This window comes from Oncorhynchus gorbuscha, unplaced genomic scaffold, assembly GCF_021184085.1.
Source record: "Oncorhynchus gorbuscha isolate QuinsamMale2020 ecotype Even-year unplaced genomic scaffold, OgorEven_v1.0 Un_scaffold_6672, whole genome shotgun sequence".
Lineage (NCBI taxonomy): Eukaryota > Metazoa > Chordata > Actinopteri > Salmoniformes > Salmonidae > Oncorhynchus > Oncorhynchus gorbuscha.
In genome coordinates, this window is record NW_025750214.1 from 2,501 (window position 1) to 20,220 (window position 17,720).

The following is a 17,720-nucleotide window of genomic DNA, read 5'->3' on the forward strand; positions in this document are numbered from 1 at the left end:
TAGAGATATAGAACACTGGAATGTACTGGGCAGAAACAGAGATCTAGATTATAGAATACTGGGCAGGAACATAGAGATATAGAACACTGGAATGTACTGGGCAGAATCAGAGATATAGATTATAGAATACTGGGCAGGAACATAGAGATATAGAACACTGGAATGTACTGGGCAGAAACAGATCTAGATTATAGAATACTGGGCAGGAACACAGAGATATAGAACACTGGAATGTACTGGGCAGGAACATAGAGATATAGAACACTGGAATGTACTGGGTAGGAACAGAGATATAGATTATAGAATACTGGGAAGGAACATAGAGATATAGGACACTGGAAAGTACTGGGCAGAAACAGAGATATAGATTATAGAATACTGGGCAAGAACATAGAGATATAGAACACTGGAATGTACTGGGCAGAAACAGAGATCTAGATTATAGAATACTGGGCAGGAACATAGAGATATAGAACACTGGAATGTACTGGGCAGAATCAGAGATATAGATTATAGAATACTGGGCAGGAACATAGAGATATAGAACACTGGAATGTACTGGGCAGAAACAGATCTAGATTATAGAATACTGGGCAGGAACATAGAGATATAGAACACTGGAATGTACTGGGCAGGAACATAGAGATATAGAACACTGGAATGTACTGGGTAGGAACAGAGATATAGATTATAGAATACTGGGAAGGAACATAGAGATATAGAACACTGGAATGTACTGGGCAGGAACAGAGATATAGATTATAGAATACTGGGCAGGAACATAGAGATATAGAACACTGGAATGTACTGGGCAGGAACATAGAGATATAGAACACTGGAATGTACTGGGCAGGAACAGAGATATAGAACACTGGAATGTACTGGGCAGGAACATAGAGATATAGAACACTGGAATGTACTGGGCAGGAACATAGAGATATAGAACACTGGAATGTACTGGGCAGGAACAGAGATATAGAACACTGGAATGTACTGGGCAGGAACAGAGATATAGAACACTGGAATGTACTGGGCAGGAACAGAGATATAGATTATAGAATACTGGGCAGGAACATAGAGATATAGAACACTGGAATGTACTGGGCAGGAACAGAGATATAGATTATAGAATACTGGGCAGGAACATAGAGATATAGAACACTGGAATGTACTGGGCAGGAACAGAGATATAGATTATAGAATACTGGGCAGGAACATAGAGATATAGAACACTGGAATGTACTGGGCAGGAACAGAGATATAGATTATAGAATACTGGGCAGGAACATAGAGATATAGAACACTGGAATGTACTGGGCAGGAACAGAGATATAGATTATAGAATACTGGGCAGGAACATAGAGATATAGATTATAGAATACTGGGCAGGAACATAGAGATATAGAACACTGGAATGTACTGGGCAGGAACAGAGATATAGATTATAGAATACTGGGCAGGAACATAGAGATATAGAACACTGGAATGTACTGGGCAGGAACAGAGATATAGATTATAGAATACTGGGCAGGAACATAGAGATATAGAACACTGGAATGTACTGGGCAGGAACAGAGATATAGATTATAGAATACTGGGCAGGAACATAGAGATATAGATTATAGAATACTGGGCAGGAACATAGAGATATAGAACACTGGAATGTACTGGGCAGGAACAGAGATATAGATTATAGAATACTGGGCAGGAACATAGAGATATAGAACACTGGAATGTACTGGGCAGGAACAGAGATATAAATTATAGAATACTGGGCAGGAACATAGAGATATAGAACACTGGAATGTACTGGGCAGGAACAGAGATATAGATTATAGAATACTGGGCAGGAACATAGAGATATAGAACACTGGAATGTACTGGGCAGGAACATAGAGATATAGATTATAGAATACTGGGCAGGAACAGAGATATAGAACACTGGAATGTACTGGGCAGGAACAGAGATATAGATTATAGAATACTGGGCAGGAACATAGAGATATAGAACACTGGAATGTACTGGGCAGGAACAGAGATATAGATTATAGAATACTGGGCAGGAACATAGAGATATAGAACACTGGAATGTACTGGGTAGGAACATAGAGATATAGATTATAGAATACTGGGCAGGAACATAGAGATATAGATTATAGAATACTGGGCAGGAACATAGAGATATAGATTATAGAATACTGGGCAGGAACAGAGATATAGATTATAGAATACTGGGCAGGAACAGAGATATAGAACACTGGAATGTACTGGGCAGGAACAGAGATATAGATTATAGAATACTGGGCAGGAACATAGAGATATAGAACACTGGAATGTACTGGGCAGGAACAGAGATATAGATTATAGAATACTGGGCAGGAACATAGAGATATAGATTATAGAATACTGGGCAGGAACATAGAGATATAGAACACTGGAATGTACTGGGCAGGAACAGAGATATAGATTATAGAATACTGGGCAGGAACATAGAGATATAGAACACTGGAATGTACTGGGCAGAAACAGAGAGATATAGAACACTGGAATGTACTGGGCAGGAACAGAGATATAGAACACTGGAAAGAGATGGATGAGGAAAGGTAGAAAAGAGAGAGGTATTTTAACAGGTGATTAACAGGTTATCCCCTGCTTTAGGATAGAGGATGAGAGAGAGAGGAATAGAACAAGGTGAGAGAGAGAGAGAGAGAGAATGAGATAGAAAGAGGAGAGAGAGAAAGACAAAGAGGTAGAAATGGGGAAAAAGAAGGATAAAGAGAGAGAGATAAAGAGAGACAGATCCCTAACACCCTGTCAGCCTGAGGTGGTAACATCCCTAACACCCTGTCAGCCTGAGGTGGTAACATCCCTAACACCCTGTCAGCCTGAGGAGGTAACATCCCTAACACCCTGAGGTGGTAACATCCCTAACACCCTGTCAGCCTGAGGAGGTAACATCCCTAACACCCTGAGGAGGTAACATCCCTAACACCCTGAGGTGGTAACATCCCTAACACCCTGTCAGCCTGAGGTGGTAACATCCCTAACACCCTGTCAGCCTGAGGTGGTAACATCCCTAACACCCTGTCAGCCTGAGGTGGTAACATCCCTAACACCCTGAGGTGGTAACATCCCTAACACCCTGTCAGTCTGAGGTGGTAACATCCCTAACACCCTGTCAGCCTGAGGTGGTAACATCCCTAACACCCTGTCAGTCTGAGGTGGTAACATCCCTAACACCCTGTCAGTCTGAGGTGGTAACATCCCTAACACCCTGTCAGTCTGAGGTGGTAACATCCCTAACACCCTGTCAGTCTGAGGTGGTAACATCCCTAACACCCTGAGGTCGTAACATCCCTAACACCCTGTCAGCCTGAGGTGGTAACATCCCTAACACCCTGTCAGCCTGAGGTGGTAACATCCCTAACACCCTGAGGTGGTAACAACCCTAACACCCTGAGGTGGTAACATCCCTAACACCCTGTCAGTCTGAGGTGGTAACATCCCTAACACCCTGAGGTGGTAACATCCCTAACACCCTGTCAGTCTGAGGTGGTAACATCCCTAACACCCTGTCAGCCTGAGGTGGTAACATCCCTAACACCCTGTCAGCCTGAGGTGGTAACATCCCTAACACCCTGTCAGCCTGAGGTGGTAACATCCCTAACACCCTGTCAGCCTGAGGTGGTAACATCCCTAACACCCTGTCAGCCTGAGGTGGTAACATCCCTAACACCCTGTCAGCCTGAGGTGGTAACATCCCTAACACCCTGTCAGCCTGAGGTGGTAACATCCCTAACACCCTGAGGTGGTAACATCCCTAACACCCTGTCAGTCTGAGGTGGTAACATCCCTAACACCATGTCTGCCTGAGGTGGTAACATCCCTAACACCCTGTCAGCCTGAGGTGGTAACATCCCTAACACCCTGTCTGCCTGAGGTGGTAACATCCCTAACACCCTGAGGTGGTAACATCCCTAACACCCTGTCTGCCTGAGGTGGTAACATCCCTAACACCCTGTCAGCCTGAGGTGGTAACATCCCTAACACCCTGTCAGTCTGAGGTGGTAACATCCCTAACACCCTGAGGTGGTAACATCCCTAACACCCTGAGGTGGTAACATCCCTAACACCCTGTCAGCCTGAGGTGGTAACATCCCTAACACCCTGAGGTGGTAACATCCCTAACACCCTGAGGTGGTAACATCCCTAACACCCTGTCAGCCTGAGGTGGTAACATCCCTAACACCCTGAGGTGGTAACATCCCTAACACCCTGAGGTGGTAACATCCCTAACACCCTGAGGTGGTAACATCCCTAACACCCTGAGGTGGTAACATCCCTAACACCCTGAGGTGGTAACATCCCTAACACCCTGTCAGCCTGAGGTGGTAACATCCCTAACACCCTGTCAGCCTGAGGAGGTAACATCCCTAACACCCTGTCAGCCTGAGGTGGTAACATCCCTAACACCCTGAGGTGGTAACATCCCTAACACCCTGAGGTGGTAACATCCCTAACACCCTGAGGTGGTAACATCCCTAACACCCTGTCTGCCTGAGGTGGTAACATCCCTAACACCCTGTCAGCCTGAGGTGGTAACATCCCTAACACCCTGTCTGCCTGAGGTGGTAACATCCCTAACACCCTGTCTGCCTGAGGTGGTAACATCCCTAACACCCTGTCAGCCTGAGGTGGTAACATCCCTAACACCCTGTCAGTCTGAGGTGGTAACATCCCTAACACCCTGAGGTGGTAACATCCCTAACACCCTGAGGTGGTAACATCCCTAACACCCTGTCAGCCTGAGGTGGTAACATCCCTAACACCCTGAGGTGGTAACATCCCTAACACCCTGAGGTGGTAACATCCCTAACACCCTGTCAGCCTGAGGTGGTAACATCCCTAACACCCTGAGGTGGTAACATCCCTAACACCCTGAGGTGGTAACATCCCTAACACCCTGAGGTGGTAACATCCCTAACACCCTGAGGTGGTAACATCCCTAACACCCTGTCAGCCTGAGGTGGTAACATCCCTAACACCCTGTCAGCCTGAGGAGGTAACATCCCTAACACCCTGTCAGCCTGAGGTGGTAACATCCCTAACACCCTGAGGTGGTAACATCCCTAACACCCTGAGGTGGTAACATCCCTAACACCCTGAGGTGGTAACATCCCTAACACCCTGTCAGCCTGAGGTGGTAACATCCCTAACACCCTGAGGTGGTAACATCCCTAACACCCTGTCAGCCTGAGGTGGTAACATCCCTAACACCCTGAGGTGGTAACATCCCTAACACCCTGTCAGCCTGAGGTGGTAACATCCCTAACACCCTGAGGTGGTAACATCCCTAACACCCTGTCAGCCTGAGGTGGTAACATCCCTAACACCCTGTCAGCCTGAGGTGGTAACATCCCTAACACCCTGAGGTGGTAACATCCCTAACACCCTGAGGTGGTAACATCCCTAACACCCTGAGGTGGTAACATCCCTAACACCCTGAGGTGGTAACATCCCTAACACCCTGTCAGCCTGAGGTGGTAACATCCCTAACACCCTGTCAGCCTGAGGTGGTAACATCCCTAACACCCTGTCAGCCTGAGGTGGTAACATCCCTAACACTCTGTCAGCCTGAGGTGGTAACATCCCTAACACCCTATCAGCCTGAGGTGGTAACATCCCTAACACCCTGTCAGCCTGAGGTGGTAACATCCCTAACACCCTGTCAGCCTGAGGTGGTAACATCCCTAACACCCTGAGGTGGTAACATCCCTAACACTCTGTCTGCCCTCTGAGCTCTTCATTCTATCAACGTCTCCTCTCTTTCCTGGCTATTGATTCCTTCCATCAATCATGTACTGGCACCCTATTCCCTTACATGGTGCACTACTTTTGACCAGTAGTGCACTAAATAGGGAATAGGGAGCCATTTGGGAAGCAGTCACGCAGTTCCTTCTACACCTCTCCTGTCTAGCTGATTAAAGCCTAAGGTAAACACATCGGCTGCTAGAAGGGAAAACAGCAGACCTCAGCGCTGTGATGAGAATGAGGTGTCGTGTGGAAACCCTATTGGTTAGATGTTTGGTCGTGGGGTTTTACACTGGGTTTATGACTGGCTATTCTATACTTCACTGTGTGTGGTCAACTTCCAAGAAAGCAGTGGAGGCTGGTGAGGGGAGGACAGCTCATAACAACGTCTGGGGTAGAGTGGAATGGGATCCAAAACACCTGTTTCATACTGTTCCACTCACTCCATCTCTGCCATTGTTATGAGTCATCCTCCCCTCACCAGCCTCCACTGTAAGACATATGGGCATACCAACCAGGCCTAAAGAAGGAACACATGAGTTTGAATTGGTTTCATGATTTAGCTTGGTATCTAATGATGATATTGAACCACCAATCAATTCACAACTTGTATGAGCGTAATCATGTAAAATACACCTCAATAAATCACTGATGAGTCAATAGAGGATCAATAAATCACTGATGAGTCAATAGAGGATCAATAAATCACTGATGAGTCAATAGAGGATCAATAAATCACTGATGAGTCAATAAAGGATCAATAAATCACTGATGAGTCAATAGAGGATCAATAAATCACTGATGAGTCAATAGAGGATCAATAAATCACTGATGAGTCAATAGAGGATCAATAAATCACTGATGAGTCAATAGAGGATCAATAAATCACTGATGAGTCAATAGAGGATCAATAAATCACTGATGAGTCAATAGAGGATCAATAAATCACTGATGAGTCAATAGAGGATCAATAAATCACTGATGAGTCAATAGAGGATCAATACTTTACCGATGAGAGGAACAGAGTCTGACGTAGCCGGCATGATTTCTGCTACCAGCAACATGAAGACAGTCAGAGACAGCAACACAGTGATACCTGGGGGAGAGAGGGAGGGGGAGAGAGGGAGGGAGGTTGGGGGAGAGAGAGAGAGAGATGGGTGGCGGTAGAGGGAGGGAGGTTGGGAGAGGGAGAGATGGGTGGGGGTAGAGAGGGAGAGATGGGTGGGGGTAGAGAGGAGAGATGGGTGGGGGTAGAGAGAGAGATGGGTTGGGGTAGAGAGAGAGATGGGTGGGGGTAGAGAGGGAGAGATGGGTGGGGGGTAGAGAGAGAGATGGGTTGGGGTAGAGAGAGAGAGAGATGGGTTGGGGTAGAGAGAGAGAGATGGGTGGGGGCAGAGAGAGAGAGAGAGAGAGAGAGATGGGTGGGGGTAGAGAGAGAGATGGGTGGGGGGAGAGGGAGGGAGGTTGGGGGAGAGAGAGAGAGAGATGGGTGGGGGTAGAGAGGGAGAGATGGGTTGGGGGTAGAGAGGGAGAGATGGGTTGGGGGTAGAGAGAGGGAGGTTGGGGAGAGAGGGAGAGATGGGTGGGGGTAGAGAGGGAGAGATGGGTGGGGGTAGAGAGGGAGAGATGGGTGGGGGTAGAGAGGGAGAGATGGGTGGGGGTAGAGAGAGAGATGGGTTGGGGTAGAGAGAGAGATGGATGGGTGGGGGTAGAGAGGAGAGATGGGTGGGGGTAGAGAGGGAGAGATGGGTGGGGGTAGAGAGAGAGATGGGTTGGGGTAGAGAGAGAGAGATGGGTTGGGGTAGAGAGAGAGAGATGGGTGGGGGCAGAGAGAGAGAGAGAGAGAGATGGGTGGGGCAGAGAGAGAGAGAGAGAGAGATGGGTGGGGGTAGAGAGGGAGAGATGGGTGGGGGAGAGAGGGAGGGAGGTTGGGGGAGAGAGAGAGAGATGGGTGGGGGTAGAGAGGAGAGATGGGTTGGGGGTAGAGAGGGAGAGATGGGTTGGGGGTAGAGAGAGGGAGGTTGGGGAGAGAGGGAGAGATGGGTGGGGGTAGAGAGGGAGAGATGGGTGGGGGTAGAGAGGGAGAGATGGGTGGGGGTAGAGAGGGAGAGATGGGTGGGGGTAGAGAGAGAGATGGGTGGGGGTAGAGAGGGAGAGATGGGTGGGGGTAGAGAGGGAGAGATGGGTGGGGGTAGAGAGGGAGAGATGGGTGGGGGTAGAGAGAGAGATGGGTTGGGGTAGAGAGAGAGAGATGGGTGGGGGTAGAGAGGGAGAGATGGGTGGGGGTAGAGAGAGAGATGGGTTGGGGTAGAGAGAGAGATGGGTTGGGGTAGAGAGAGAGAGATGGGTTGGGGTAGAGAGAGAGAGATGGGTGGGGGCAGAGAGAGAGAGAGAGAGAGAGATGGGTGGGGGTAGAGAGAGAGATGGGTGGGGCAGAGAGAGAGAGAGAGAGAGAGATATGGGTGGGGGTAGAGAGGGAGAGATGGGTGGGGGGAGAGAGGGAGGGAGGTTGGGGAGAGAGAGAGAGATGGGTGGGGGTAGAGAGGGAGAGATGGGTTGGGGGTAGAGAGGGAGAGATGGGTTGGGGGTAGAGAGAGAGAGATGGGTGGGGGTAGAGAGGGAGAGATGGGTGGGGGTAGAGAGGGAGAGATGGGTGGGGGTAGAGAGGGAGAGATGGGTGGAGGTAGAGAGGGAGATGGGTGGGGGTAGAGAGGGAGAGATGGGTGGGGGTAGAGGGGAGAGATGGGTGGGGGTAGAGAGGGAGAGATGGGTGGGGGTAGAGAGGGAGAGATGGGTGGAGGTAGAGAGGGAGATGGGTGGGGGTAGAGAGGGAGAGATGGGTGGGGGTAGAGAGAGAGAGATGGGTGGGGAGAGAGGGAGAGAGATGGGTGGGGGAGAGAGGGAGAGATGGGTGGGGGCAGAGAGGGAGAGATGGATGGGGGTAGAGAGAGAGAAGGGTGGGAGTAGAGAGGGAGAGATGGATGGGGGTAGAGAGAGAGAAGGGTGGGAGTAGAGAGGGAGAGATGGATGGGGGTAGAGAGAGAGAAGGGTGGGAGTAGAGAGGGAGAGATGGGTGGGGGTAGAGAGAGAGAAGGGTGGGGGTAGAGAGAGAGATGGATGGGAGTAGAGAGGGAGAGATGGGTGGGGGTAGAGAGAGAGAAGGGTGGGGGTAGAGAGGGAGAGATGGATGGGAGTAGAGAGGGAGAAGGGACATAGAGAGGAGAACATAAAGAACAGCTACAGCTCACCTCTACTCTCAGAGGAATCACAGCTTTCAACCAAGATATGGTGAGGTCAGTTAGTCAGACACTCAGTCAGGCAGAATTATAGCTTTCATGTCTTTCAACCATAATACTGGTTGGCATAAAGCCTTATTAGAATACTGGTTGGCATAAAGCCTTATTAGAATACTGGTTGGCATAAAGCCTTATTAGAATACTGGTTGGCATAAAGCCTTATTAGAATACTGGTTGGCATAAAGCCTTATTAGAATACTGGTTGGCATAAAGCCTTATTAGAATACTGGTTGGCATAAAGCCTTATTAGAATACTGGTTGGCATAAAGCCTCATTAGAATACTGGTTGGCATAAAGCCTTATTAGAATACTGGTTGGCATAAAGCCTCATTAGAATACTGGTTGGCATAAAGCCTTATTAGAATACTGGTTGGCATAAAGCCTTATTAGAATACTGGTTGGCATAAAGCCTCATTAGAATACTGGTTTGGCATAAAGCCTTATTAGAATACTGGTTGGCATAAAGCCTTATTAGAATACTGGTTGGCATAAAGCCTTATTAGAATACTGGTTGGCATAAAGCCTCATTAGAATACTGGTTGGCATAAAGCCTTATTAGAATACTGGTTGGCATAAAGCCTCATTAGAATACTGGTTGGCATAAAGCCTTATTAGAATACTGGTTGGCATAAAGCCTTATTAGAATACTGGTTGGCATAAAGCCTTATTAGAATACTGGTTGGCATAAAGCCTCATTAGAATACTGGTTGGCATAAAGCCTTATTAGAATACTGGTTGGCATAAAGCCTTATTAGAATACTGGTTGGCATAAAGCCTTATTAGAATACTGGTTGGCATAAAGCCTTATTAGAATACTGGTTGGCATAAAGCCTTATTAGAATACTGGTTGGCATAAAGCCTCATTAGAATACTGGTTGGCATAAAGCCTTATTAGAATACTGGTTGGCATAAAGCCTTATTAGAATACTGGTTGGCATAAAGCCTTATTAGAATACTGGTTGGCATAAAGCCTTATTAGAATACTGGTTGGCATAAAGCCTTATTAGAATACTGGTTGGCATAAAGCCTCATTAGAATATAAAGCGTCATTAGAATACTGGTTGGCATAAAGCCTCATTAGAATACTGGTTGGCATAAAGCCTCATTAGAATACTGGTTGGCATAAAGCCTCATTAGAATACTGGTTGGCATAAAGCCTCATTAGAATACTGGTTGGCATAAAGCCTCATTAGAATACTGGTTGGCATAAAGCCTTATTAGAATACTGGTTGGCATAAAGCCTCATTAGAATACTGGTTGGCATAAAGCCTTATTAGAATACTGGTTGGCATAAAGCCTTATTAGAATACTGGTTGGCATAAAGCCTTATTAGAATACTGGTTGGCATAAAGCCTTATTAGAATACTGGTTGGCATAAAGCCTTATTAGAATACTGGTTGGCATAAAGCCTCATTAGAATACTGGTTGGCATAAAGCCTCATTAGAATACTGGTTGGCATAAAGCCTCATTAGAATACTGGTTGGCATAAAGCCTTATTAGAATACTGGTTGGCATAAAGCCTCATTAGAATACTGGTTGGCATAAAGCCTTATTAGAATACTGGTTGGCATAAAGCCTTATTAGAATACTGGTTGGCATAAAGCCTTATTAGAATACTGGTTGGCATAAAGCCTTATTAGAATACTGGTTGGCATAAAGCCTTATTAGAATACTGGTTGGCATAAAGCCTTATTAGAATACTGGTTGGCATAAAGCCTTATTCAAAGCATAATATCAGAATTAGCATAAAGGAATGAAAATAAAAGGATTAGTGTACCATGCGCCCACAGTGTCCACACAGAATGAGGTGTGTGCGTGCGTCTCTGTGTGTCTCTGTGTGTCTCTGTGTGTCTCTGTGTGTCTCTGTGTGTGTGTGTGTGCCTGTGTACATTCCTGTCCTGTGTGTGGACCCCTCCTCTCACCCAGGGAGATCTTCTCTCCAGAGTCTGCAGGCAGCAGGAAGACCAGCAGGGCCAGGCCAGAGATGAGGACACAGGGGATGAGCAGGTTGAGACCGTAGTACAGTGTTCTCCTCCTCATGGTGACAGTGAAGGTGACGTCAGGGTAGGGCTCCTTACAGCAGTCATAATACAGCTCGTTACGCTTCACTGGGACACCTGGGAGGAGGGGGGGGGCAGGTTAGGGCTCCTTACAGCAGTCATAATACAGCTCGTTACGCTTCACTGGGACACCTGGGAGGAGAGGGGGGGGGCAGGTTAGGGCTCCTTACAGCAGTCATAATACAGCTCGTTACGCTTCACTGGGACACCTGGGAGGAGGGGGGGCAGGTTAGGGCTCCTTACAGCAGTCATAATACAGCTCGTTACGCTTCACTGGGACACCTGGGAGAGAGGGGGGCAGGTTAGGGCTCCTTACAGCAGTCATAATACAGCTCGTTACACTTCACTGGGACACCTGGGAGGAGGGGGGGGCAGGTTAGGGCTCCTTACAGCAGTCATAATACAGCTCGTTACGCTTCACTGGGACACCTGGGAGGAGAGGGGGGGCAGGTTAGGGCTCCTTACAGCAGTCATAATACAGCTCATTACACTTCACTGGGACACCTGGGAGGAGGGGGGGCAGGTTAGGGGTCCTTACAGCAGTCATAATACAGCTCGTTACGCTTCACTGGGACACCTGGGAGGAGGGGGCAGGTTAGGGCTCCTTACAGCAGTCATAATACAGCTCATTACACTTCACTGGGACACCTGGGAGGAGGGGGGGGGGGGGCAGGGTAGGGGTCCTTACAGCAGTCATAATACAGCTCATTACACTTCACTGGGACACCTGGGAGGGGGATTTGAGATGAATCCCTGATTTCCAGCATTCTGCAGTCTGCAGTCTGGCATTGTGAGATGACCTTTAGACTTCATATCACACAACTTCCTGATGAGGTAAAACTGAAAGACAGCGTGACAAGGTATGCTTGAGGCAAAAATGACCTTCATAAACTGTCTGAAAATGTCCCCTTTTCCAAATGACCCCCAAACTAAATATCAGATTAATGTTGAGATGAATCTCCTCATGCACCTTGTCCTCCGTGTGTGGATTCTGTAGTGTCTCCTGCCTCACTCTCCATAATGTACATCTGATTCCCACGCATTAATATTGCACAATGGTCTCTCTCTCTCTGTGTGTGTGTGTGTGTGTGTGTGTGTGTGTGTGTGTGTGTGTGTGTGTGTGTGTGTGTGTGTGTGTGTGTGTGTGTGTGTGTGTGTGTGGTGTGTGGGGGGGGTGTCAAGGAGAAATGTAAATGGTTCAATCACTCTGATGGGCTTTAATCATTGTAGGACATCTAGCAGAGCACTGATTGGTTAGTGAGTTTGAGGATTTCAGACTCATCACTCCAAATGAAGTATTGTTCTTTTAGCTGATTAAAACCCAGCATCTGAAAACCCTTTGTGTGTGTCTGTGTCCATACATGTGTGTGTATAGGACCGTAACCAAGGGTCCTATCGCTAAACTCTAAACAGAGCCCCAGGATTGCACCTTTTCTGGCAGAGGCACCAGGGCTGTTTCTGGAGCTGAGCCTGCCTGCCTGGCTGTGCCCCAATCTAGTGAGCCTTTCCTGGGCCAGCTGTCACCTCACACCCCTGGTTACATACAGCCAGCTGTGTACTGAGTGTAGGAGCTGGACATTGATTGGCTGTCTAGCCCAGGGGACCAGGAACTGAAACAGAATAATTCAGGCAGCAGGATAGGAGGCGTAACACCGGGCTCAATAAGGTCTGTCTCGCCCAGGGGCCAGAACACTCAGGATCAGAGAGACATGGGACACAGACACCTCCTAAAACAGGGCTGCATTCTGTCAAAGATCTACTGTAAGCACAGAATGTGTAATGTACATTGTATGGAATGTGCACTATAAATAAAGATTGATTTAATTTGACTAGAGTGATGCAGTCTTCTTAGTGGTGGACAGGTCTGGAACAAAAGCCTGCACTCCCAGTAGCTCACCAGGAGGAGTGTTGACCACCATAATACTGACTCTGCTGTAAAAAAAAAAAAGTGAAGCTCATTTCCTCCAGAGAGTTCCAGGGAGACACTCCTTCAGTCTCTTACCCACGAGATCCCACTCTCCGTTGGGGATGTATGAGGAGATGTCTACGTCCAGGATCTGGAGGTCCAGCAGCCAGCCGTTGTAGGTCCACGAGCCAAACTTCAGATCACACTTCTGGACGTCGAAGGGGAACCAGCGAACATCGATATAGCAGGTACTCTTCAGGATACCTGGGGAGAGGAGAGGAGAGGATGAGGAGAAGGAGAGGATGAGGATGAGGATGAGGATGAGGAGAGGAGAGGAGAGGGAGGAGAGGAGAGGAGAGGAGAGAGGAGAGGAGAGGAGAGGGAGAGGAGAGGAGAGGAGAGGAGAGGAGAGGAGAGGAGAGAGAGGATGAGGAGAAGGAGAGGAGGGAGAGGAGAGGAGAGGAGAGGAGAGGAGAGGAGAGAGGAGAGGAGAGGAGAGGAGAGGAGAGGAGAGGAGAGGAGAGGAGAGGAGAGGAGAGGAGAGGAGAGGAGAGGAGAAGGAGTGGGCAGTCTTGTCATATTCACATTTTGCCATCGTTGATTTCTGAGGATGATTTTCTATTGCTGAGTAAACATTCAAGATAATGGACTTCAAATCAAATCAAACTGAGGACATGCGTCGAATACAAGGATGAGGGACAGTTAAATGCTTCCTACAAGTCCTTAACCATCAATGTAGTACAGCAAAGAGGAGAAATATTTACCAAATAAACTCAAGTAAAACAATTATTAAAAAGTAAGGAGAGGGAATGAGGGATAGGAGAGGGTCAATGTGGGAGGTAAAGTTAGTCGAGTCATTTGTCATAGGTAGAGGGGTAAAGGTTGATTTCTGTGGTGATTTGTCCATGTAGGTAAACATTCAAGATAATGCACTTCAAGTCAGGTCATGTTTCACATGTCGAATACAACCTGACAGTTAAATGGTTCCCTACAAGTCATTTAACCATCAATGTAGACAGTAAAGAGAAATATTTACCAAATAAACTCAAGTAAAACAATTATTAAAAGTAACAATAATGAGGCTACATTTGTCAATGTAGGTGGGGGTAAAGTTAGTCGAGGTCATTTGTCCATGTAGGTAGAGGGTAAAGGTTAGTCGAGGTCATTTGTCCATGTAGGTGGGGGTAAAAAGGTTAGTCGAGGTCATTTGTCCATGTAGGTAGAGGGGTAAAGGTTAGTCGAGTCATTTGTCCATGTAGGTAGAGGGGTAAAGGTTAGTCGAGGTCATTTGTCCATGTAGGTAGAGGGTAAAGGTTAGTCGAGGTCATTTGTCCATGTAGGTAGAGGGGTAAAGGTTAGTCGAGGTCATTTGTCCATGTAGGTGGGGGGTAAAGGTTAGTCGAGGTCATTTGTCCATGTAGGTAGGGGTAAAGGTTAGTTGAGGTCATTTGTCCATGTAGGTAGAGGTGTAAAAGGTTAGTCGAGGTCATTTGTCCATGTAGGTAGAGGGGTAAAGGTTAGTCGAGGTCATTTGTCCATGTAGGTGGGGGTAAAGGTTAGTCGAGGTCATTTGTCCATGTAGGTAGGGGTAAAGGTTAGTCGAGGTCATTTGTCCATGTAGGTGGGGGTAAAGGTTAGTTGAGGTCATTTGTCCATGTAGGTGGAGGTAAAGGTTAGTTGAGGTCATTTGTCCATGTAGGTAGGGGTAAGGTTAGTCGAGGTCATTTGTCCATGTAGGTAGGGGTAAAGGTTAGTCGAGGTCATTTGTCCATGTAGGTAGGGGTAAAGGTTAGTCGAGGTCATTTGTCCATGTAGGTAGGGGTAAAGGTTAGTCGAGGTCATTTGTCCATGTAGGTAGGGGTAAAGGTTAGTCGAGGTCATTTGTCCATGTAGGTAGAGGGTAAAGGTTAGTGAGGTCATTTGTCCATGTAGGTAGAGGGGGTAAAGGTTAGTCGAGGTCATTTGTCCATGTAGGTAGGGGGGTAAAGGTTAGTCGGGTCATTTGTCCATGTAGGTAGAGGGGTAAAGGTTAGTCGAGGTCATTTGTCCATGTAGGTAGAGGTAAAGGTTAGTCGAGGTCATTTGTCCATGTAGGTGGGGTAAAGGTTAGTCGAGGTCATTTGTCCATGTAGGTGGGGGTAAAGGTTAGTCGAGGTCATTTGTCCATGTAGGTGGGGGTAAAGGTTAGTCGAGGTCATTTGTCCATGTAGGTGGGGTAAAGGTTAGTCGAGGTCATTTGTCCATGTAGGTGGGGTAAAGGTTAGTCGAGGTCATTTGTCCATGTAGGTGGGGAGTAAAGGTTAGTCGAGTCATTTGTCCATGTAGGTAGGGGGTAAAGGTTAGTCGAGGTCATTTGTCCATGTAGGTAGAGGGGTAAAGGTTAGTCGAGGTCATTTGTCCATGTAGGTAGAGGGGTAAAGGTTAGTCGAGGTCATTTGTCCATGTAGGTAGAGGGGTAAAGTTTAGTCGAGGTCATTTGTCCATGTAGGTAGGGGGTAAAGGTTAGTCGAGGTCATTTGTCCATGTAGGTGGGGGTAAAGGTTAGTCGAGGTCATTTGTCCATGTAGGTGGGGGTAAAGGTTAGTCGAGGTCATTTGTCCATGTAGGTAGAGGGGTAAAGGTTAGTCGAGGTCATTTGTCCATGTAGGTAGAGGGGTAAAGTGGGTTTATACATAGATAATAAACAGCGAGTAGCAGCAGTGTAAAAACAGATGGAGGAGCGGGGAAATGTAATAGTCTGGTGGCCATTTGATTAGTTGTGACTAGTTGTTCAGCAGTCTTATGGCTTGGGGGTAGAACCTGTTCAGGAACAGTTTGGTTCTCGACTTGGCGCTCCCGTACCGCTTGTCATGACCCAGTAACCCCTGGAACTGAACAGGGCTAGACGTGACCCAGTAACCCCTGGAACTGAACAGGGCTAGACGTGACCCAGTAACCCCTGGAACTGAACAGGGCTAGACGTGACCCAGTAACCCCTGGAACTGAACAGGGCTAGACGTGAGCCAGTAACCCCTGGAACTGAACAGGGCTAGACGTGAGCCAGTAACCCCCTGGAACTGAACAGGGCTAGACGTGACCCGGTAACCCTGGAACTGAACAGGGCTCGACGTGACCTGGTAACCCTGGAACTGAACAGGGCTAGAGCGTGACCGGTAACCCCTGGAACTGAACAGGGCTAGACGTGACCCGGTAACCCCTGGAACTGAACAGGGCTAGACGTGACCCGGTAACCCCTGGAACTGAACAGGGCTAGACGTGACCCGGTAACCCCTGGAACTGAACAGGGCTAGACGTGACCCAGTAACCCACCTGGTGGAATGTACTGGCAGGACCCAGAGGAGTTGACCAGGACGTTGGTGTGGAAGGTAGCATCAAACCTCTCGTCTGCACTGGAGGAGAGAAGAGAAGAGATTTTGTACATTGTACATTGTTAAAACACTGTATATATATATATAATATGACATTTGTAATGTCTTTACTGTTTTGAAACTTCTGTATGTGTAATGTTTACTGTTAATTTTAGTTGTTTTTCTCTTTATATATTCACTTTGTATGTTGTCTACCTCACTTGCTTTGGCAATGTTAACACATGTTTCCCATGCCAATAAAGCCCTTGAATTGAATTGAATTGAATTGAATGATCTGATAGATGTTGTATGTAGGGTAACTAAGTCTGTTGTCATGGAGACATAAATAAAGAGGGGGCAAAACAGAGAGAAGGAGAGAAAGAACAGAGAAACAGAGAAAAGGAGAGAGAGAAGAGAGAGCGATAGAGAAGGAGAGCGAGAAAAGGAGAGAAAGAGAAGAGAGAGCGATAGAGAAGGAGAGAGAGAGAGAGAGATAGAGAATGAGAGAAAGAGAAGAGAGAGTGATAGAGAAGGAGAGAGAGAGACAGATAGAATGAGAGAAAGAAACAGAGAGAGAGAGAAGAGAGAAACAGAGAGTGAAGGAGAGAAAGAGAAGAGAGAGAGAAAAGGAGAGAGGAGGGTTCACCCTTCAGAAAGGGTTTCATCAGAGGCTCAGCGTGTGGTGGGACTGGCTTCAGAAACACTACCATCAAACTGAGATACATCACAAATACATCAGAACAAACACCATATATCACAGGTATTACAGCCGCATCCCCCGCATTCCTCTTCACCCCCCGCATCCCCCCTCACCCTCAGCATCCCTCCTCACCCCGGCATCCCTCCTCACCCCCCAGCATCCCTTCTCACCCCCCAGCACATCCCTCCTCCCCACCACCCAGCATTCCTCCTCACCCCCAGCATCCCCCTGATCCCCCTCACCCCCAGGATCCCTCCTCACCCCCGCATCCCTCCTCACCCCCCGCATCCCTCCTCACCCCCGCCCCGCATCCCCCTCACCTCCCCACATCCCTCCTCCCCCCCCCCACCCCCCCCATCCCCCTCCCCCCTCCTCAACAACCTCGCATCTCCTCCTCAACCCCAGCATTCTCTTCACCCCTCCGCATCCCCCTCACCATCCCCTCCTCACCCCGGCATCCCTCCTCACCACCGGGAAGATCTCCTCACTCCCCAGCATCCCCCTCACTCTCCGCATTCCTCACCCCCAGGATCCCTCTCACCCCCACAAGATCCTCCCCACCCCCATCCTCCCCACCCTCCTCATCCTCACCCCCGCCC

At 48.0% G+C, this 17,720-nt stretch overlaps 1 protein-coding gene across 1 annotated transcript in view; it reads right to left on the minus strand.

Annotated features, from left to right (window-relative positions):
• LOC124029523 (CHRNA7-FAM7A fusion protein-like) overlaps window positions 1–17,637 on the minus strand; it is a gene marked incomplete at its 3' end in the record, with an annotated part of 17,885 nt that extends 248 nt beyond the window's left edge. Inside the window, exons 1-5 of the mRNA XM_046341206.1 lie at window positions 17,558–17,637; window positions 16,384–16,472; window positions 13,171–13,338; window positions 11,031–11,225; window positions 6,821–6,907 (exon numbers count right to left, since the gene is read on the minus strand). Of these exons, the coding sequence (XP_046197162.1) occupies window positions 6,821–6,907; window positions 11,031–11,225; window positions 13,171–13,338; window positions 16,384–16,472; window positions 17,558–17,637 (619 nt within the window). The remainder of the gene's footprint in view (window positions 1–6,820; window positions 6,908–11,030; window positions 11,226–13,170; window positions 13,339–16,383; window positions 16,473–17,557) is intronic.
• Between the last annotated feature and the right edge of the window lie 83 nt (window positions 17,638–17,720).